Source organism: Tympanuchus pallidicinctus, unplaced genomic scaffold (assembly GCF_026119805.1).
Source record: "Tympanuchus pallidicinctus isolate F22 unplaced genomic scaffold, pur_lepc_1.0 scaffold58, whole genome shotgun sequence".
Lineage (NCBI taxonomy): Eukaryota > Metazoa > Chordata > Aves > Galliformes > Phasianidae > Tympanuchus > Tympanuchus pallidicinctus.
The window spans coordinates 201,566-223,361 of NW_026294778.1; the positions used below are offsets into that span (position 1 = coordinate 201,566).

The window sequence follows — 21,796 nt, forward strand, 5'->3', positions numbered from 1 at the left end:
TCTCCGCGCTCACCCGAGGGCCGCGTGCCAGCGGCCAGCCGTGCTCCCAGCGCCACCGATGCCACCAGCACGGCCCCGGCCGCCACCGCACGGCCGCTCCCCATGGCTGCTGTGGGAGGAGGATGAAGGGAACAGGGAGTGCCTGGGCTGGGCAGCATCACCCGTCTCCGGGCAGATCTCCATTGCGGGTACCTCGATCAGCCCTGGCGTGACGGCGCCGTCCTGCGTGCCGTCCGTCTGTGTGTCTGTCTGTCTGTCTGCTCCGAGGAATGCTCGCTGCCGCTGCTCTGCCTGGGAACAGCCGTATCGCTCCCAGTGCTCCACCACTGCCTGAGCCCCACGGGTGGCCCCGTGCTCCCTCCATGACATTGCCACGCTCGCTCAGTGGTTGCCACGCGGTTTCACTGTCCTCGCACCATGCTCAACTCTTTATCATCCCTTTCTCACTCCGTGTTCCGCTCATATTACTCCTGTCGTCTGCGCATGGACACCTGACAGAAATGCCACTGTCTGCCCTTCGTCTTCTCATTGTCACCCGCTGTTTGCTCCAGCACCCTCTTGCTTACTCCACGCTCCCCCCTTTGATCCATGATCCCCACGGTCCAACTTCATGGTCACCCAATGGTCCCCCTGCTCTCCCCGTGGTTATCCCAAGATACCCCGATAATCGCCTCTTTGCCCCCCATTCTTATGGGCTGTTACCTCTGATGTCTTACCGCGGTCACATCATGTTCTCCCCGTGGTCCCCTTTCATCACCCCATGGTCACCCACGGTTGCCCTCACGGACCTCCCAGACCTCACAGCGCTGTTGCGCGGGGCTGCAAACGCTGCAGTGACACAGGTCAGCAGTGGGGCTGGGCTGTGTCCAAGCACCCTTCCTCTGACCAAGCACCCCAAGGACAGGACCCACATAAGGGGATGTGTGGGTCAGGATGGGGATGCGGGGCTATGACGGCACACGGGACGCTCAGCCTCATCACAGCGGGCTCCTGTGGCTGCAGGCACCATTCATCTGCACGACCTTGAGCACGAGGACGGTGCCTGTGTCGATGCTGGCCGTAGCCATGGTCAGGCCTGTGGTGCACACCAGAGTCTCAGTGCTCTTGGAGGTGAGCAGGAGCAGCTGGGGCTGTGCTGGGGGATGCAGTGGTGTTGAGCTGTGACCATGCTGACCTCGTCTCGCTCAGTTTCAGGCCACCCCGATCCAACCACTCCAGGTAATTTCTCATTCCCCAGTGACATCACTGTGCTCAGAGGAGCCCGAAAACCACTCTGGTCCTCCCTTTCCCTGCAGGGATTCTGAATTACGAGCTGCCCCACACTGCTGCTCCACCAGCATGTCCTGCGCTCCCCAGCCAGGAGCTAGAGTTTCCCTTTGTGTTGTCACCGCGTTCCCTGCTGCCCCTGCACAGCCTGCTCTGTCCCCTTCTCAATTAGAACTCGCTGAGCTGTTGACTCCGTGGTCCTTCCCCTTCCTTACTGTGGTCACCCAAAGATACCCCGCTGTGGTCACCCAGTGGTCACCTCTTTGTCACCCCATCACAACACCATCTTTGCCCCATGTGACCCACATGATTACCCATGGTCACCCTATGATGGCCAGACTTTCCCCTTCTGATCCCTGACCTATTTGTCACCACATTCTTATCCACGGTCACCTCATGACTGTGTCGTGTTTTGGCTGTGACACCCCATGATCACCCAGTGTTCCTGTCGCAGTGTCCTCGTTCCAACTCAGACACTCTTTGGTGGCCCAAGGATCTGTAGGGACCCCCATGGAGCTCAGCAGTGGGACGTGGCCATAGTGGGGACCAAATGTCAGAGGCAGTCCTGCAAAGCTGCGCTCTGTCTGCAGACAAATGATGCTGCATGACCCTGCTGTTCCCTGACCCTCGCTCCCCAGCTCCAAACTTGCTGGGAAGCTCCTCTCCAGTAGGTCAACCCTCGCCTGTATGGCTGAAGGCAGTTTTTCCTCCCCCTTCCTATATTTCCTCCTGTTGCAATTCATCACGTTCTTGTCTGCCCAACTGACCGTTCTGTTCACATCTTGTTGAACGGCAGCACAGATTTCTGGTATGTCAGCCACTCCTCCCAGCATTGTACTTGTTGAGGGTGCACTTTATCCCTTCATCCAGGTCACCGAGGAAGATGTTGAACAAGATTGGACCCCTGGGAAACACTGCTAGTTACAGGCCTGCAATCAGATTCTGAACCAATAATCACAACCCTCCGAGCTCTGCCAGTCAATCAGATCACAATCCACCTCACTGTTCTCTCACACTTCCTAGGAATGATTAATTGGGATCATTCTCCTGGCTGGGTGGCCTATAGCAGACTCTCACCTTACTGCCTTGCCCCTTAAACCTTATTTGGAGTCTCACAGCCATGTCACTGGGAACAGCAAGCTCCATGCATTCCAGCCCACCATTACGTACAGCAACACCATCCTGTTTCACCTGCCCTGCCTATCCTGGAGAGCCCGGAGCCATGCAGTGCACACAGCATGCATTTCATAGAACCTTTCCATCACACCTTGCTTATGCTGAGGATGTTGTAACTCCAGGACCAAGCTAAAAGCTTCTAGCTCCTCCTGCTTACACCTCATGCTGTGTGCAGTGCTATAGAAACATTTATAATGTGCTCCAGCCTGCCCAACTCCATGTGGAGCAGATCCAGATGCCTCGTCAACATGCTGTGCCTCCAACTTTGGATGGACACCAAGACCAGAAAAACAATGATGCATAACAACCACGCAGATGGAGACCTGGAGAGCTGCTCGTTTACTGGGGAGCTCTGTATGTGAGGCTGCACCAGTTCCGGGCTGTGCAGAGGTCGCATGTTACAAAGAGGACATACATTGCTGCTGGGTGAATACAAGTGCTGGTAGAACTGGCTGAGTGACAAAGCCCTCCCTGCACAACCTCCTGTGCGCATGTTAGGAATGGAGATGGGGCCTTGTGCCAAACGTGCCTTCCCCCAGAAGCATGCAGGGATCTGGAGTCTGACCTCCTTCCACCTTCCCCAGTCCTTCAACGCTTTGTCTTTTATTGGAGAAAGTAGGGCCAGAGCATAATGAAAACAAAAGCTGCAGGACAACTCAGCTCCTTTATTCTCCTTCCCTGTCCCCTTTCACACTGCACAGAAAGGCCATTTGCCACAGAAGGGATGCAGTGATCAGGGGTATGAGGAGCAGGGCAAACCAAGCTTAACTTCCAAGGCTGGTCTCTTCCACATGACTTGTCGGCGGTCTGACACAAGGATGAAGGGATTGGCTGGTTGCTCTGTGAAAGCTTGCAGGTAGGATGACCTCTTCTGAATGCAGGTCATTTTTGCTAAATCTCCAAGAGACATTGGACTGCTCTCCTGACCCTTCTACACGATTCATCAGTGGACTCCAAAATTACTGAGCGGAACACGTGCACACAGGACATCCCTACACAGCTGAACTTCCTTAAGAAATGGCTTCAAAAAGCTGCTGACAGGAAGAGCAGAAAACTGGGCATGGGGAGAGATTGTATTCTATTAACAGGGAAAGAAACCATCAGAAGCTCCCAGGTGTAAGTCCCTTTTCCAGACAGAGTGCCAGTGATGCCACTTTGTTTTTTCAAACTCTTTCTGTACGGTGGGAAGCGTTTGGGTTTCCATGATCCTTAGGTCTCTGTCATCCTCACGATCTCTCCAGTTTTTCATGGGGTTTTCCCATGAGCAAAGAGGTGCCAGCCCTCAAAGAAACTCCTCCTGCAGGTGAGACACTTGCAGGGTCTACCTCTCACACAGATTAGCCAGCTGTCAATAATGTTGCAGCCCCGGGATGAAACTCTGTCTTTCCAGGTCTCTGCCCGGAATGGATTCTCCGGTACTCAGTCTGGAGCTGTGGTAGAAGCTCTTCTTACATTTGGGACAGAGAGAAAGATCCCACTTGGATGCAGTGGCAAGGAGCCTCAGGAGACCCGAGGCTAACCTCTTGAGTTGAGCATACAGGGGGGCTGAAGAGTGCTACACCCCAACTGAAAAGGAAATCTTGGCCACATATGGGGGGGCTTGGACCTCTTCCGAAGTAGTCAGTATTGAAATGCAGCTCCTTCTGGCACCTCGACTGCCAGTGCTGAACTGGATCTTTAAAGGAAAGGTTCCCTCCATCCATCATGCGACTGATGCCACTTGGAGTAAGTGGGTTGCATTGATTACACAGTGAGCTCAAACGGGGAACCTCAGTCACCCACCAATCTTAGAGGTGATCGTGGACTGACCTGAAGACAAAAAGACTGGAACATCACCAGCAGAAGAGGTACTGTGTGCTAGAGACCCCATCATCCAATGAACTACCAGAAAATGAAAGTAGCCGTTCTCTGATGGATGGTATCCTATTGTTGGGAAGCATTGCAGATGGAAAGCTGCTGTGCGGAGCCCTATATGACAAGTTGCAGAGGCCGCCAAAGGAAAAGGAGAATCAAGCCAATTTGCAGAGGTAGGGGCTGTTCAACTGGCCTTAGATGTTGCTGGGCGGGAGAGGTGGCCAATGATTTATAGTGACTCACGGATAGTGGCAAATGCCTGATGGGGGTGGTGAAAGCAGTGGGAACAAAACAACTGATAAAGAAGGGGTACATCTATTTGAACTGCTGAACGGTGGAAAGACGTTGTTGCCCAAATAAAGAATATGGTTGTAAAGGTGTGTCACATAGATGCTCACGTGCCCAAGAACTGGGCTACTGAAGAACAACAAAATAACCATCAGGTAGATTAAGCCTCTAAACTTAAGGCGGCTCAAATGGACTTGAACTGGCAACACAAGGGTTAATTATTTCTAGCTCAGAGGGGAGGCTTGGCAGGTTGATTCCACCACCTTGCCATGATCTCACAGCAGGAAGCGTTTTGTACTCACCATGGTGGAGGTAACCACTGGGTGGTTTGAAACATACACATACCCCATGCTACTGCCCACAACACCATATTAGGTCTGGAGAAACAAGTCCTGTGGCAACACGGCACTCCAGAAAGGATTGAATCAGATAATGGGTCTCGTTTCCAAAATTCTCTTGTGAACACTTGGGCCAAAGATCATGGCATTGAGGGGATTTATCATATCTCCTATCATGCACCAGCTTCTGGTACAATCAAATGATACGTCTTGTTAAAAACTGTGTTGAAAGCAATGGGTGGCAGCACATTTGAGCACTGGGAGAAGCGCTTGGCAGAAGCCACGTGGTTGGTCAACACTCAAGGATCGGTCAATGGCGATGGTCCAACCCAACCCAGCTCCCTACATAACATACAGGGAGATAAAGTCCCTGCAGTACATATAAAGAGCATCTTGGGAAAAGCACTGTGGGTCCTTGCAGCCTCTGGAAAGGGCAAAACTCACAGTGGAACTGTTTTTGCTCAGCGTGATGCAGAAAGAGGGGATGTTCAATGTGTACCACAAGGGAATTTGACGTTGGCCGAGTGCATTCAGTCATTCCACGTGTATGTACATGTGTGTGTGCTTAGTACAATTATTACAACGTTAATTACATGTTGATACATGCTAACTGAGAACGATCTGTATGTATTTAGATATTGAGCATGATACAGTAATGTGGAATAAGGGATGCAGTGTTAGTTTTATGATGTTTTGTCACCAGTACTCCACACCATTGCATCCAGGCTGGATGTGGCACTGGGCAGCCTGGTCTAATGGTTGGCGCCCTGCCCACGGCAGGGCCTTGAAAATACATACCTTTGAGGTCCTTCTCAACCCAGGCCATTCTATGATTCTGTGATTGTGTGCAGTGCTTTGGGATTTACAGTTACTGCTCTGGGTAGCTGGTTCTGAGAAGAACTACATGCCCCAGGGGACTCTGTGTTTCCATTCACACATCAGAGGTAAAGATAAAAACTGTTTGCACATCACAAGATGTCGCTTTTTTCACTTTCTGCTCGTCCTGGCAGCACGTGTGCTCACCTTCAGCATTACAGCAAGACCTTCAGCTTTCAAACACTCTCTCTCTCTCACTTTTATTTGATTTATTAACTCCAAATCCCATTAGACTGTACTATATTGTGTTATCTTGCGTTCTGATATATTTTCTAGTAAATGAGCTTTCCTCTTCAGATCACTGCCACTGTTTGGATGTTAGGCCCGTCTACCTGTCCTTTGCCCTTTTCCTCCTTCCCCTTTTTCCTTTTCCCATTCTCCCTTTTCTGGGGCATGGATCCGTGGATCCTCCTCCTTCACCAGTCACAGAACCGGGCCAAACCACGTCACAAACTGCTGACATGCGCTTAAAGGGTCTCTCTCCTGTGTGGATGATGGGTGGCAGGTGAGGTAGAAACTAGTTCTGAAGCTCTCGGGACACTCGGGACACTCGAAGGGTCTCTCCCCTGTGTGGATGCGCTGGTGGCGCTTCAATACAGAATTGTATTTGAAGCTCATCTCACACTCATGACACTTAAAGGGTCTCTGTCCTCTGTGGATGCGCTGCTGGTAGGTGAGCTGGGAATTGATTTTGAAGCTCTTTGAACAATCAGGACATGTAAAGGGTCTCTTTTCTGTGTGGATGCGTGTGGTGCTGTAATTGATAAGCAAATTTGAAGCCCTTCCCACACTCAGAGCACTGAAAGGGTCTCACTGCTGTGTGCATTCGCTGGTGACACTTCAGTACAAAACTGTACTTGAAGTGCTTCCCACACTCACAACACTTGAAGGGCCTCTCTCCTGTGTGGATGTGCTGGTGGCACTGCAGTACAGAGCTGTATTTGAAGCCCTTCCCACACTCGCAGTACTTTATGTGCCTCTCTCCTCTGTGTATGCGCTGGTGGCCAGTGAGGTGGGAATTGGTTTTAAAGCTCCTTGGACAATCATGGCACTTGAAGGGTCTCTCCTCTGTGTGGATGCACTGGTGGCAGGTGAGGGGGAAACTGTTCTTGAAGCTCTTTGGACACTCAGAACACCTAAAGGATCTCTCTCCTCTGTGGATGCGCTGATGGAAGGCGAGGTGGGATTTCCATTTGAAGCTTTTGGTACAATCTGAACACTTGTACAATCTCTTCATTGAGCATACACAACAGTGGTTAAAAAGCTTTTCAGGCTTTTTCCACACTCAGCACGTGGGTTCTGCCTTTTCTCCTGGCACACTTCCTTACTCCTTGCATCTTCAGGCTGTTTTTGACCTGTGCTGCAGTCCAGGAGATTCCTCACAGTCTCTCCTGGAGGGTTTCCCTGTTGCTTCTTGAGGTGCTCTACTTGTTTCAGATCCCCTTGGATATCCTTTCTGATTTCTTCCACCAAGACACTTCCACACCGCCTTTCAGTCACATCACAATTCTGTACACCCTCCTCAACAGTTGTGATTCCATGTCCTGCTGGATGACAGAGAAAAGCCAGAAATAACACAGTAGGCCTAAACTATTTCTCAGACAAAGATGGTTCTTGTCAGCCCAACCTCCTCCTGTCCCCCACCATCTCACCTGGGCTGAGATCTCCTGCCATGTCCTCCAGGACATGCACATCTGGGTCCCAGGGGTCTTCCTCTCCTTCAAGCAGGGAGACCACCATAGGTTTGGGGGCTGGACATGGAGGTTAAATACAGAAGCAGAGGACGTGAAAGCATTCCGATGATTCTGGCACAGCTGCTTCTCCAACAACTCCACTCGGTGTCCCTCCCAACTTCTGTAACCACAATAAGGGCCTGGATGACACTGGGCCAACACATACTGGCTTGCTTTGGAGCCCAACATGACCTCGACGTACCTGAAAATTATGCAGGAACAGTTTCTCTAATGTTCACCTTAGGATTTCTTTTTTTAAATTGTATCCAAACTGCTTAGTGCCCAAGGCTTCATAAAGGTTTGCAATAATTCAATGGAAAAGGAAAAAAAAAAGGCAAATAACCAGAGTTGTCAGGTTGCTGGAGCACGGCGGCACAATGCAACGCAGCAATATGCAACACAGCCACACAAAGACAGCTTGCAGGAGCTGATCCAACCCCTCCCAGCTGATGGCTGCTTGCCAGCAGTGACTCTGGACCATTTCTCAGAGTTCTAAGCAGCTAATCCTTCCTGAAACATATGAGAAACTTACCTACATTTTGTTTCTGGTGCTGCCGCGTTACTCCACAAGTAACTACACTGCAATTATTCTAAGCCCTGCTTGCAGTGTCGTTCTACACAGCCAAAGGAGCCCTAACAAGGACGAAAGGCAGCAAAGCCCTCACCCAGCGAGGCCACGCACGCGTACGTCTCCAGCATCACGTCCCGGTACAGCGCTCGCTGCGCAGGGTCCAGCAGCGCCCACTGCTCCCTGCTGAAATACACGGCCACCTCTGCAAAGGTCACGGGCTCCTGCAAGCAAAGAGGCTCCTTGCTGGGAACTGCCACGGCCCAGGGAAGCAGCTGGCAGAGAAGAGAAAGGCACCTCCCTCTCCCCATGCATTCACATCCCTCGCTTGCTTGCTTCCCCACACTCCTACCTGAGATGGATGCGGTGTGGCCATTTGTTGCTCTCCCGCAGACTGCGATTGTCACAGGTGAAAGGCAGGAGTTTCACTGGAGCCTGCTGGGACGTAAGAATCGGCAGGATAGGTGTGAGGGAATGCTGCTGTCCCTAGAATCATACAATCATAGAATCGCAAGGTTGGAAATGACCTACAAGATCATCTAGTCCAACCCCCCTCCCATTCCTGTTAGTAACACAAGCTACTAAACCATATCTCCTGGCTCCTCATCCAGGCACCTCTTCAACACTGCCAGGAATGGCGACTCCACCACTTCCCTGGGCAGCCATTGCAATGCCTGACCGCCCTCGGAGAGAAAAAGTTTCTCCTAATGTTCAACCTCAACCTCCTCTGGTACAACTTCTGGCCGTTTCCTCGGGTCCTACTGTTTGCCTGGGAGAAGAGGCCAGACCCTTTTGCACCACAACCTCCCTTCAGGAAGTTGTAAAGTGCAACGAGGTCTCCCCTGAGCCTCTTCCAGAGGCTCTTCTCCACACTGAACAATCCCAGCTCCCTCAGCCGCTCCTCATCAGGTTTGTACTCCAGACCCCTCACCAGTTTCGTTGCCCTTCTCTGCACACACTCCAGGATCTCAACGTCTTTCCTGTAGTGAGGGGCCCAAAACTGAACACAATACTTGAGGTACGACTTCACCAGTGCTGAGTACAGGGGGACGATCACCTCCCTGCTTCTGCTGCCACACCATTCCTAATGCAGGCCAGGCTGCCATTGGCCCTTTTGGCCACCTGGGCACACTGTGGGCTCATGTTCAGCCCAGCACCAACCAACACCCCCAGGTCCCTTTCCTCTTCACACTCACAGCCACTCATCCCTAAGCCTGTAACGCTGCATGGGGTTGTTGTGCCCAAATGCAGGACTTGGCACTCGGGCTTGTTAAACCTCATCCCATCCACCTCGGCCCAGCGATCCAGCTTATCCAGATCCCTCTGCAGGGCCTCCCTGCCCTCAGGCAGATCGACACCACCTTCCAACTTGGTGCCATCTGCAAACTTACTCAGGGTGCACTCAATGCCTTCATCTAAGTCATCAATGAAGATATGAAACAGGATCGGCCCCAGCACTGACCCCTGGGGGACACCACTTGAAACAGGTCTCCAGATAGACTTCACTCCATTGACCACCACCCGTTGAGCACGGCCCTCCAGCCAGTTCCTTATCCAACGGAGGGTAAAACTGTCCAAGCCACGGGCAGCCAGTTTCCACAGAAAGATACTGTGAGAGACCGTGTCAAAGGCTTTGCTGAAGTCTAGGTAGACTACATCAACAGCCTTTCCCTCATCTACCAGTCTGGTCACCCAGTCGTAGAAAGAGATGAGGTTGGTCAAACACGACCTGCCTTTCATGAACCCATGCTGGCTGAGCCTGATCCTGTGGACATCATGCATGAGCCGTGTGATCTCTCCCAGGAGGATTTGTTCCATGACCTTCCCTGGCACTGATGTCAGGCTGATAGGCCTGTAGTTTCCAGGATCCTCTTTATGGCCCTTCTTGTAGATGGGAGTCACATCAGCAAGCCTCCAAGCCTCCCTGTCCAAGAACAGCCCTCCCCAGCCCTTTTGGGAGTAAATGATGCCCAGGACTCAGACCAGCAGTACTGCAGTCATCTCCAATCTTGTCAAGTTACTATTAAATCACTACCAAGTATCTTCATTATATCAATGAATATATTCCTATTTCTCCCCTAAGAGTACATATTGTAGTTGTATCATATTGTAGCTCCTCATCCAGATGCCTCTTGAACACTGCCGGGGACGGTGACTCCACCACCTCCCTGGGCAGCCATTCCAGTGCCTGACTGCCCTCTGAGAGAAAAAGCTTTTCCTTATGTTTAATCTAAACCTCCTCTGGTACAACTTGTGGCCATTTCCTTGGGTCCTGTCTGCTGCCTGGGAAAAGAGGCCAAACCCCTCCTCATCACAACCTCCCTCCAGGAAGCTGTGGAGTGCATTGAGGACTCCCCTGAGCCTCCTCTTCTCCAGACTAAACAATCCCAGCTCCCTCAGCCGCTCCTCATAAGACTTGAAGTCTTTCTTGTAGTGAGGGGCCCAAGAATTGAACACAGTACTCAAGGTACTCACCGGAGTTGAGCACAGGGGGACGATCACCTCCCTGCTCCTGCTGGCCACACTATTTCTGATGCAAGCCAGGATGGCATCAGACCTCTTGGCCACCCGAGCACACTGCTGGCTCACGTTCAGCCAAGCATCAGCCAACACCCCCAGGTCCCTTTCCTCTTCACAGTCATTCGACTACTCAGCCCCAAGCCTGTAGCGCTGCGTATTTTATTATGTGGTTGTTGTGGCCAAAATGCAGGACCCGGCACTTGGCCTTGTTGAACCTCATCGCACTCACCTCAGCCCAGCGATCCAGCTTATCTGGACCCTTCTGAAGGGCCTCCCTACCCCCATGCAGATCCACACTACCTACGAACTTGGTGCCATCTGCAAACTTGCTGAGGGCGCACTCAAATCCCTCAATCAGGTCATCAATAACGATACGAAACAAGTTGGACCCCAGTACCGACCCGTGGAAAGGAAGATCTGAGGAAGACAGAGAAGAAGGACTCTGCGCCACAGCCGGGCACCGCGGGGGCGGCACGAAGAAGCCGAAGCGACCGACGTACCAAACGGCGACCGTCCCCGCAGGAACTGCGAGATGCGGGAGCGAATCATAGCCATCAGCCGGGCGTCACTTCGTCCACGGAGACAGCGGACATGCGAGAAACGCGGCGCGGCTTCCATTTGAACGACTGCTTCCCAACGCTCCGCTCCGCGCCGGCTGCGCGGCGCCGCTCCGTGACGTCACCAAGTTCCGGCGCGCGATGATGACATCACATCGGGCTTGGCGCGGAAAGCGGTGTGCAGGCGGGGAGGAGCGGCGGTGGGTGAGTGGCGTAGCGTCCGTGGCTGTGGCGCAGAGCCGTGGGGCGGTGGGTGCCGGGCCGGGGGGGCTCTGCAGCAACTCTGCGTGGGGGCGGCTGAGAGCCGGGGATGCGGCCCGGACCGGGCTGCGCTGCGTCCCTTCCTGTCCCGTCCCATGGGGAGGAGCGTTCCCAGCGCTGCGGGAAGCGGGGGGAGAGGCTGCGGTACAGCACTCTTTGCTTACTGCAAACTTTGCGCCTTTACCACTGACACTGGCTTGGCAGCGTTCGTAGCAGTGTCACAGAATCGCTAAATTACCAAGGTTGGAAAAGACCTACGAGATCATCCACTCCAACCATCCACCCATCAGCAATAGTTCTCCCTAAACCGTGTCCCTTAACACAACGTCCAAATGTTCCTTGAACGCCCCCAGGGTCGGTGACTCCACCACCTCCCTGGGCAGCCCATTCCAATGCCTGACCACTCTAGAAAAGTAGTATTTACTAACTCCAGACTGAATCTCCCTTGGTGCAGCTTGAATCCATGCCCTCTGGTCCTATCATGAGTTACACGAGAGCAGAAGCCGACCCCCAGCTCCCTGCAGCCTGCCTTCAGGCAGCCATAGAGAGCAGTGCGCTCTGCCCTGAGCTCCTCTTCTCCAGGCTGAACGTTCCCAGCTCCTTCAGCCTCTCCTCATCAGCCCTGTGCTCCACACCCCTCACCAGCTTTGTCGCCCTTTTTTGAACCCACTCCAGGGCCTCAATGTTTTTCTTTCAATCAGGGGCCCAAATCTGAACGCAGTACTTGAGGTGCAGCCTCACCAGAGCTGAGTACAGGGGGACAATCACTTCCCTGTTCCTGCTGGCCACACTATTTATGATGCAAGCTAGGATGCCATTGGCCTTCTTGGCTACCTGGGCACACTGCTGGCTCACGTTCAGGCTCGTGTTCATATTAAACGTTTGCAAATTCCAGTTGTGAGAAATAAATGATTTTTCACAGACTGGCTTTGTTGTGAAGAAGTTTTAATTCACGATTGCAGTGGTGGGCATCCTGCTAACAGGAGCATGATGGAAAATACATCACAGCCTTATATCCCTGATCCACCAACGCCAAGAATTCCTTCCCTTTGTAGGCTAACTACTCCAGAATCTGTGTGATGCTTCGATGCTTATTATTGTATCTGCATCCTAATCCCACCAACCTTTAATCTCTCCTTCATTCTCATCAACCTTTAATCTCTCCCTCATTCTCACCTTGTAATTTGTTATCTCTTGATTATCGTGTTTGTCCCCTCCATCCATTTTCCTTATCCTGAGGTCATAGCCCCTCCCCCCCTTATCTGCTTCTCCGTCTATTATCCAAGGCTGGAGGAAGGAAACACAATTTTAACTCTCACACAGAGAATTATCAAAGATGATGGCTTCGTAAAACTTACTACACTACAAATGTTATGGACAGACATGAGGTCAGAGAGCACTTGTTGCAAATACCCAAATAACCCAGGACTGTATCTTTTTTATTTTACTGCCATTGCAATGCCAGCCATCCCACAAGCAGCAGCACACACAGAAAGCAGCATTACAGCTTTTATGCCCTACTACCCAATGCTGATCTCTTCCTCCTCATTGGCTGAGTGCTTGAGGTTCACATATGTTCCTGAGGCTCAGCTAAACGCATCCATACCTGATGAACATAAATTGTTGCTATCTAAACATGAATACTACTAATTGTTTTGCTTCTTCTCCTTCAATTCTCTATCACTCAGGTCTTGTCTATCCAGCACCGACAATTAGTAGCCTTCCAACATAATGAGCCCATTGATATCCTTGTCACACTGATTAGGAGTGCGACTTATATCTTCAGCTCAAGGCTCAGAGCTGTTCCAGAAGGCTGCACAGACCAGAGCTGCAGTCTTTGTACCAACATATTACTCCATGTATCTTCTCTCTGTGACTATAAATTACTTCACCTATCTGCTGAGCGTGCCAAGACTATCAGAGACCCCCAGTGAAGTAAAAGGCTCTCCTGAAAAGAACTGTTAGTAAAATATTTATCTTGTTAGTTCTAATGCAGAAACAACTTCCCAGTCCTACAATTTCCCCCTTTTCTTCTTTATACATTGTTGATTTCTGCATTTTTTTTTCTCAGGTATTGTTTTATTGACATCTCCCTCTTCTTTACTTTCTTAGTTACCCATCTCCCCTAATATCATAATTTCATCCAAATATGGTGGTAGCTCAATTGGCGTTTGCTTCAGTTGCTCTCCTGACCAGTCACTCTACCAGTCCCCTCACACAGGGGATAACACAGCAACCAGTGGTTGCTGTCAGGGTTCCTGCTACTATAATCAGAGAAGTAAACATGGATACATACAGCCCTTTCCATTTACCAAACCAGGACTTCAACCATCCGTTGACAGAAGTATCTTCTCCTGATTATTCTGTTAATTCAGCAGCAAGGGTGGTAGGCCCTTGCAGTGCCTTAGTTATTCTGCCATCTGGAGCTGTGTTACTAGGGATGAAGGTGCGACAGTGGGTACCTAGCATTACGCACGCACCCCCTTTTTCAGCTAACATCATATCTAGTCTGATCCTATTTTCTCAGGCCATCCTACTTGTGGCACCTAACTGTTCCTCAGTTCCCCTTATCGCACCCTTTGTATAGTTTATAAGTTGCTGTTAATTATAATGGATGTAGTGAATTCAATCTACGTTCTCATTGATCAGCATCCACCAAAGCAGTGACTCGAACTCTGCAACAGTTTGATTTCTCGCCTTATGTTCATCAGGGACTCCAAGAAGTGGAGAGTTAAAACTGTCAGCTTGCCCACAAACTGAAGAATTACTGATACTAATTTACTTTGCAATGTTTTTCACAAGAGATACGTATTTGCATCAAAAGCCACACTTAACAAATTAATATTAATTAGAAGAGCCCGTATTTACTGTCTTTGGATTTGTAGGATTTGGATCCAGCTGCCTTCAATTCCCATCATGTTCGAGGGACCTTCTTGCCTCTAGTTTGATGTATCCACAGTGGTTGTTCTTTGATTTTGATTTTAAACTTTTAATTCTGACTGTTGTTTGGGACGTTAGCAGCACCTGGAACAGACCTTGGTTCCAGGGGTGAACCTGAAAGAGATCTAATATATATACACACAATCTCCTGGTAAAATATTATGGATTGAGCCACCAAGGCTTCAGGATCTAGTTCCTAGAACCACTTTATTTCCCTAAGCTATTTCTGTAGACTTATGACACGTTCAGTTAGTATTTCACTCCCTACCTTTTGCACAACAAAAGGCCTTTTGTACTTATTTTGTGTTCTGTATGTTGAAAGGACGTAATCCCTCTTTGGCTCTAGATTTCGTTCTGATCCTCAGGAGGGCCAAAGGTAATGACTGTGGCTGATATAATCCAGGCTCCTGGCCCTGTGATTTAATCAGGTGGTTCATCTTTTTTTCCTTGCATGTCAACAATTCTTGCTCTTTCCAGATGGTACTTTGAGCGTGTACCACTCCAAATACATATTTAGCATCTGTCCATATACCTAAGGCTCTTGTCAAGGCAGTTATTTCAGCCTTCTGAGAGAAAGTTCCCACAGTTAATGGTTGTTCTTTGATTACCTTGTCAGTAGCAATTACTGTAAATCCCGCCTTGCAGTTTCCTTGTCTCACAAAACTGCTTCCATCAGTGAATGCAGGAATCCTCAGCATCATCCAATGGTTCCTCCTGTAGGTCTGGCTGACTGGCATAGGCAGTCTCCAAGCAGTCACATACTGGCAGCTCAGAGATAGCTCCATGTTGGTGTTCTGAGCATTCAGCAAATTGCTTCCTTCCTCTAGATCAGCCGGGCTTTCTGTTGAGAGACTTGATAATCATTTAAACTAAGAAATTTGAAATTCAGCAAACTCTCAGTCCATTGCACACAGTCCTCATTTGTTGCTGTAGCATCCATTACCGCAGTAAAGTTCCACCCTAGGATGGAGGAGCCCAAGTCTCAAGCTCACAAGCCGACCAGTTCTCAAAAATCACTGGTCTGTTCTCACAACCCTGGGTAACCCTGTCCAAGTTAACTGACTCTTTTCTTCCCCTTATTGGGGTTTTCCTATTCAAAGACAAATAAATATATGCTTCATTTCACCAAACCAGTCAAAAAGGCATCATAGAATCATAGAATCCTTCAAATCATAGCATCCTTCAAATCCAGACAGTAAACTCCACCTACTCGTTCCTTAATTTGCTTAATTAAAGTGTATGGATTTGCTACCACTGGGTGTAACTATTCAACTATTCTATTACTTGCCTTCAAGTCTTATACCAAACTACAGCTTTTGCTATCCGATTTTTCATCAGTAAGATTGGGGTGCTGTATTTGGAATCACATTCAATTAGTGATCCAAACTCCAGAAAATTATCTGTTATTTCTTTTATCTTTCTACAGTCTCGTATCCTCAAAGGGCACTGCTTTATCCTGACTGGACTGGTGCCTGCTTTTAACTTATCTTCTACTGGGGCTGCATTTTTGGCTCTGCTCGGCATCCATGATGCCCACACTCCTGGGTATGCCTGATTCAAGATTGCTGTCACTCCCAGGGGTACAGCATTGTTTTTCCTGGTTTGTGTTGAAGCCAGACGTTAAAATTTTCAATCTGTTGGTCTTGCTTTACTCTTAGCCCACCAGAAAATAAACCTGTTTAAGCTGCTTCCCTCGCTGCAATTTAATCCGTGTAACCCTAGTAGTGGGTCTGCTATGGTGAGACTTTCCAGGTTCTGGCATTCAGCTTTTGCGATCCCCTCAGCTTGGTGCACCTTCTTCATCTGTGCCCCATTTCCCTGGTGTCTGCACGCTGTTTTCAGTCCACTGGGTGGGGCAGAACTCTCCCTGGGCCCTTCCAGGCACTGCTGTAATGCAGCTGCTACTGTTCTTCCCAGCGTCTTTATTTCATTACAATCCCTGTTTCTGTATACTCTCCAATCCCCTCAGTTAATTCATCCAAGTCTCTTACTTCTGCTCCCTTGAAGCTGTGTATCACTGGGAGAAAATACATTCTTGCCCCGATTAGCAAAAGACCTTGGGAGCAAAAGACGGAAAGACTGGAATTATTTGTGCCAGGGCCTCTTGACGTGCTCACCAGACGTCCAGCTGTGCACCTGGCACAGGCGTGAGCAGATGCTATGAAGGTGGAGCTGACTGGTAATGAGCCCCTCCAAACCTAAGACTCCTGAGAGAGGCGAGTGGCAAGGAACCATGGAGTCACGTCTGGCAAAGGAGCAGAAGGCAGGTTGCCAAATGATGCGAGACCCCATCTGTTACAAATGGAACCTGCTTTATGTTGTCCCAGCCAGAAACAAGCAGGGGAGACAACCAGCGCGGAAGCTGAGCAACGCTGAGCTGCATTCCACGGAGAAATGGTTCCGTGGCGAGCTGGGGGCAGGGCGCAGAGGGCGGCACATTGCTGTGTGGCTGTTGTTGGAGTACTGCAGCAAGAGGGGGGGCCCTGACGGCTCCTTCCTCATCAGGGAGAGCGAGACATTCCCTGGGGACAGGGTTGTGTCCTTCCGGTGCAGCATCCATTGGCAGCAGGATGCCGGCAGCCCCAAGTTCTTCCTAACTCACAGCCTGGAGTTTGACAGCCTCTGTGATCTCATCACCCAGTAGCAGGAGATGCTGCTGAGGTACAGTAAGTTTGAGATGAGGCTGACAGAGCTGGTGCCAGGGGCCGGCACCCGAGTGAGCAAAGAGTGGTACCACACCAACTTCACCAGCACTCAAGCTGAGTACGTGCTGATGCGGGTGTCAGCAGACGGCACGAAAGGGACAAGCCCAGCTCCAACAGCATCTCCTTCAGGGCAGAATGGAAGGTCAATTACTGCTGATTGCGGCAGGAGACTCAGGTTTAATAAGGTGAAATGCATGCTATTCGAATTCATCACGTGCAATAAACGTCTTCACTCTGCACTAACAGCGGAGTCCGTACCAAATTGCCACAGTGAAACCTTGTTCATATTTGCCTTCCTCAACCTGTGTCTTTCTCAAACCTTTTCCTTTTCCAAACTGTCATCATTACAGAAGCTCCTAACGTATTTCAGTTTCACCTCCTCCCCCAGGCTTCCAGTGCTACCATTGGGATATCAGGTTTCCTAGATCTCTGCAGACAAAGGCTTTGCTTGCTTCCAATGTCTCCTTCTCTCCCCGTTCGTAAGCAAGTAACAGTAACAGTTTATGTCCAGAGTTTCTGCTTCCAGCTCTCACCCTCAGAGTTCTGCTTACAAGCTGCAGCTGGGTGGGGGACAGGAGGACAGTGGGATGACTGCGGGGGATGTGTTCATGTGCCTGCTTTGGCTAGAGCAGATCACGAGCTGTCACACCTCACACTCACTGGTTTTCCTTAACCCTTTTGCCCATATTTTCCACTGCCTTTCCACTATTCTTATCCTCAATTACAGTTCCGTGTACCATTAACAACTGCACTTCCACATGGCATTAACAGTTTCACTTCCGTATACCATTAACAATTATACTTCCATATGGCATTAAAAGAGTTTTGTCCCACTCCCTTCAAAACTCACAAATCAAACAATACAGTTCTTCAGTTTCCAGACACACCCAGCACTTGGTCTCATGGTTGGGATGCTCAAATATAGAACTGGTCCCATTACTTCATTTATGTTCCTGGTTTCTTACTCAGTATTGCCCCCGGCTCACCAGCAACCTCTCCCCTGTGAAGCAAAATACAACCCAGAGGGTCTTTTTGGTATCTCTTTAGACACTCCTTGTCCAATCACAGCTTCTTAGGTAATATTTGAGGCTCTGGGCAACCCTGCACACAGCAGGGTGGTGGAAACTAGATGATCATTATGGTTCTTTTCAACCCAGGCCATTCTACGGTTCTGCGATAAACATTTAACAATCACAAAGAGAGTGACAACAGCCTGTGCAGTTTGTCCTCGACATCCTTCCTCTTTCCTGCTCCGTCCAGGGCCCAGCCTTCACTCCGCGTTCCTTTCCCACTCTTGCATAGCTGCCTCCCAGTCGTGCCTCTTTCTTCTCCAGTGAACACATACCCATGATAGACATCACTTCCATCCACGAGTACAGATTAGGCCCTAGAAATGGATCTAATTGCTCTACTATCCTAACAAGATTCTCAGTTAAGGTTATTTAAGTTAAATTTACATTAATTTATGTCCTTCTTGAAATTTCTAACCTTTCTGCTAGTGAAAAGGGGGGAGGGCATTAAATCCTGTTTACACTGTTCCAATTCCCAACGTAATTGAGAATGTGTGCTCTTTCTGGGACCCTGCACGGGATCAGCAGCACGACCGCTCCCCACCTCTGCAGAGGGGAGGGTGGGGGGGAAGGAAAGTTATCTAAGCAATCCCATTTACAATCTTCCTGCTTCTCTCCTTTTTGTTTTGAACTTTGACTCCTTGTGAGGATCTGTTTTACTTCTTGCACCCATTTCTACATACTGCCCTGTCCCAGAAACAGAGAGGCTCGCAGTGATGCGGCTGTCATGTGCCAAAAGCGATGTCAGAGATGTATACAGAGAACCAGGAGAGGGACACCAACCCCACCTGTGGGTGCATCCAGAAGTGACACCAGACAGCGAGCAGGGAGCACCACACTGCAATTCTGTGGCTCTTTGAGGGCACGGTGCATACAAAGACGTTTCTCAGAAAGACGATGAGGAGCAGCCACCTGGTTTTGTGCAGACAGCAGTACAGCACTGCTGGGAAGTGGCAGCGGAGAGGTTCTGCCCACAGCAGCACTGGCACGAGGTTGGCGGTGATTGGGTTCTCTCATTCCGGGTGCTCCTTTTGCTTCCAGAGGACATAGTGATCAGCCCTGCTGCAGACCCAGCGTTAGTGTAGGTGGCACAGGGACGAGCTGATCCTGTCCCTGTTCATGTGTGCACATCGGCCTCCACCTTGCAGCTGGAACCTGCGCTCGAGAGGGAGGAGAATGGGAAAGATGCCCCGATGCGCTGAGAAAAGCTGGGGCTGCCTCTCCTGGGGCAGGGTGGAAGGGCTCAGGGTGCAGCCCCCGGCCTGAGCTGAGCAGCCCATGGAAAACCATGGCTGTGGCACCAGGAGAAGGTCCCCGTCCCGAAGAGGGCCTGTGGGAAATCCCAGCCCAGACAGATGGACGGACAGACTGACCAGTTTGTGAAGGCTGTGCCATCGCTCCGTATCCGCTAGGTGTCCTCTTCTGTTTGCCGGGCCCTGGAAGCGCATCGTGAAATCTTTTAAGGGAAAAGAGTATGGAATTTCAGGAGGTTTTAGCATCTGTCCCACCTGCATCTCATGCTCCAGCAAGGCTGCGAGGCGCTGTGTTTTGCAGAACGGAAGGAGCTTGTGCTTCCGTGGCACGAGGGCTGTCCCTGGAGGTGCACAGCTCAGGACATCCCCCAGACGGATGGAGGAGGGACTGGGGGAAGCAAAGTGCAGCTGTCCCTCCCCAGCCTGGTGCCATCCTTGGAGGTTTAGGGCTCGTGCTGCCATCTCGTGTCCAATGGGCATCCTCTTCTTTCCGTTCCACTGAAATGCGATTCTCATACAGCAGTGTTGCTAGGACAGACATTCCTCGTGAAAGACAGCCCCCCTTCAGAATGGAGGGAGCCCAGGTGCATGGACTTCCTTCAACAAAGAGCACAAACCTAACTGGTTTGAACTGGGTGTGTAGTTAGTGATTTACAAAGGTGAAAAGTACACCAGGAAGCTTCAATGGACATCCCTTCAGATTTGCTGTGAGCACAGCAGGCAGTGGTGCGCGTCGTGCTTGAGGCTCACGATTGCCACTCCAGTGCTCAGAGGAGGTGCTTACATTTTCTCTTGGGCTCATTTTGATGAGCCAACTCCTGTTTTGTCCAGATTATCTGGGAGTTTTCCCATGCTTTGGATGGTCTGTAGCTCCCTTCTTGGCCTTAGGTCCATTCTTGATGTTTGTGACCAAAGGATATCCTGTTCCCCCTTCGTCACTGTCATGGGAATTATGCGTATTGCTCTCTGTCAGCTGGAGATGGAATATCGAGTAGACATAGAAAGATGGCAGGGTGGATCAGAAACATATTTCTGCTTGATCTGTCTAGGAGAAAATCTTTGGGCTCTGCTCAGCATCCATGATGCCCACACTCCTGGGTATGCCTGATTCGAGATTGCTGTCACTTCCAGGGGTACAGCATTGTTTTTCCTGGTTTGTGTTGAAGCCAGACGTTAAAATTTTCAATCTGTTGGTCTTGCTTTACTCTTAGCCCACCAGAAAATAAACCTGTTTAAGCTGCTTCCCTCGCTGCAATTTAATCCGTGTAACCCTAGTAGTGGGTCTGCTATGGTGAGACTTTCCAGGTTCTGGCATTCAGCTTTTGCGATCCCCTCAGCTTGGTGCACCTTCTTCATCTGTGCCCCATTTCCCTGGTGTCTGCACGCTGTTTTCAGTCCACTGGATGGGGCAGAACTCTCCCTGGGCCCTTCCAGGCGCTGCTGTGGTGCAGCTGCTACTGTTCTTCCCAGCGTCTTTATTTCATTACAATCCCTGTTTCTGTATACTCTCCAATCCCCTCAGTTAATTCATCCAAGTCTCTTACTTCTGCTCCCTTGAAGCTGTGTATCACTGGGAGAAAATACATTCTTGCCCCGATTAGCAAAAGACCTTGGGAGCAAAAGACGGAAAGACTGGAATTATTTGTGCCAGGGCCTCTTGACGTGCTCACCAGACGTCCAGCTGTGCACCTGGCACAGGCGTGAGCAGATGCTATGAAGGTCGAGCTGACTGATAATGAGCCCCTCCAAACCTAAGACTCCTGAGAGAGGCGAGTGGCAAGGAACCATGGAGTCACGTCTGGCAAAGGAGCAGAAGGCAGGTTGCCAAATGATGCGAGACCCCATCTGTTACAAATGGAACCTGCTTTATGTTGTCCCAGCCAGAAACAAGCAGGGGAGACAACCAGCGCGGAAGCTGAGCAACGCTGAGCTGCATTCCACGGAGAAATGGTTCCGTGGCGAGCTGGGGGCAGGGCGCAGAGGGCGGCACATTGCTGTGTGGCTGTTGTTGGAGTACTGCAGCAAGAGGGGGGGCCCTGACGGCTCCTTCCTCATCAGGGAGAGCGAGACATTCCCTGGGGACAGGGTTGTGTCCTTCCGGTGCAGCATCCATTGGCAGCAGGATGCCGGCAGCCCCAAGTTCTTCCTAACTCACAGCCTGGAGTTTGACAGCCTCTGTGATCTCATCACCCACTAGCAGGAGATGCTGCTGAGGTACAATAAGTTTGAGATGAGGCTGGCAGAGCTGGTGCCAGGGGCCGGCACCCGTGAGAGCAAAGAGTGGTACCACACCAACTTCACCAGCACTCAAGCTGAGTACGTGCTGATGCGGGTGTCAGCAGACGGCACGAAAGGGACAAGCCCAGCTCCAACAGCATCTCCTTCAGGGCA

General features: G+C 50.5%; 1 protein-coding gene across 1 annotated transcript in view; it reads right to left on the minus strand.

The window, feature by feature from the left end:
• The window catches only part of LOC128091986 (class II histocompatibility antigen, B-L beta chain-like), an 83,755-nt gene extending 72,518 nt beyond the window's left edge, over positions 1–11,237 (minus strand). The window contains exons 1-3 of the mRNA XM_052705415.1: positions 11,120–11,237; positions 10,920–11,036; positions 8,452–8,520 (exon numbers count right to left, since the gene is read on the minus strand). Of these exons, the coding sequence (XP_052561375.1) occupies positions 8,452–8,520; positions 10,920–11,036; positions 11,120–11,237 (304 nt within the window). The remainder of the gene's footprint in view (positions 1–8,451; positions 8,521–10,919; positions 11,037–11,119) is intronic.
• Positions 11,238–21,796: the final 10,559 nt, after the last annotated feature.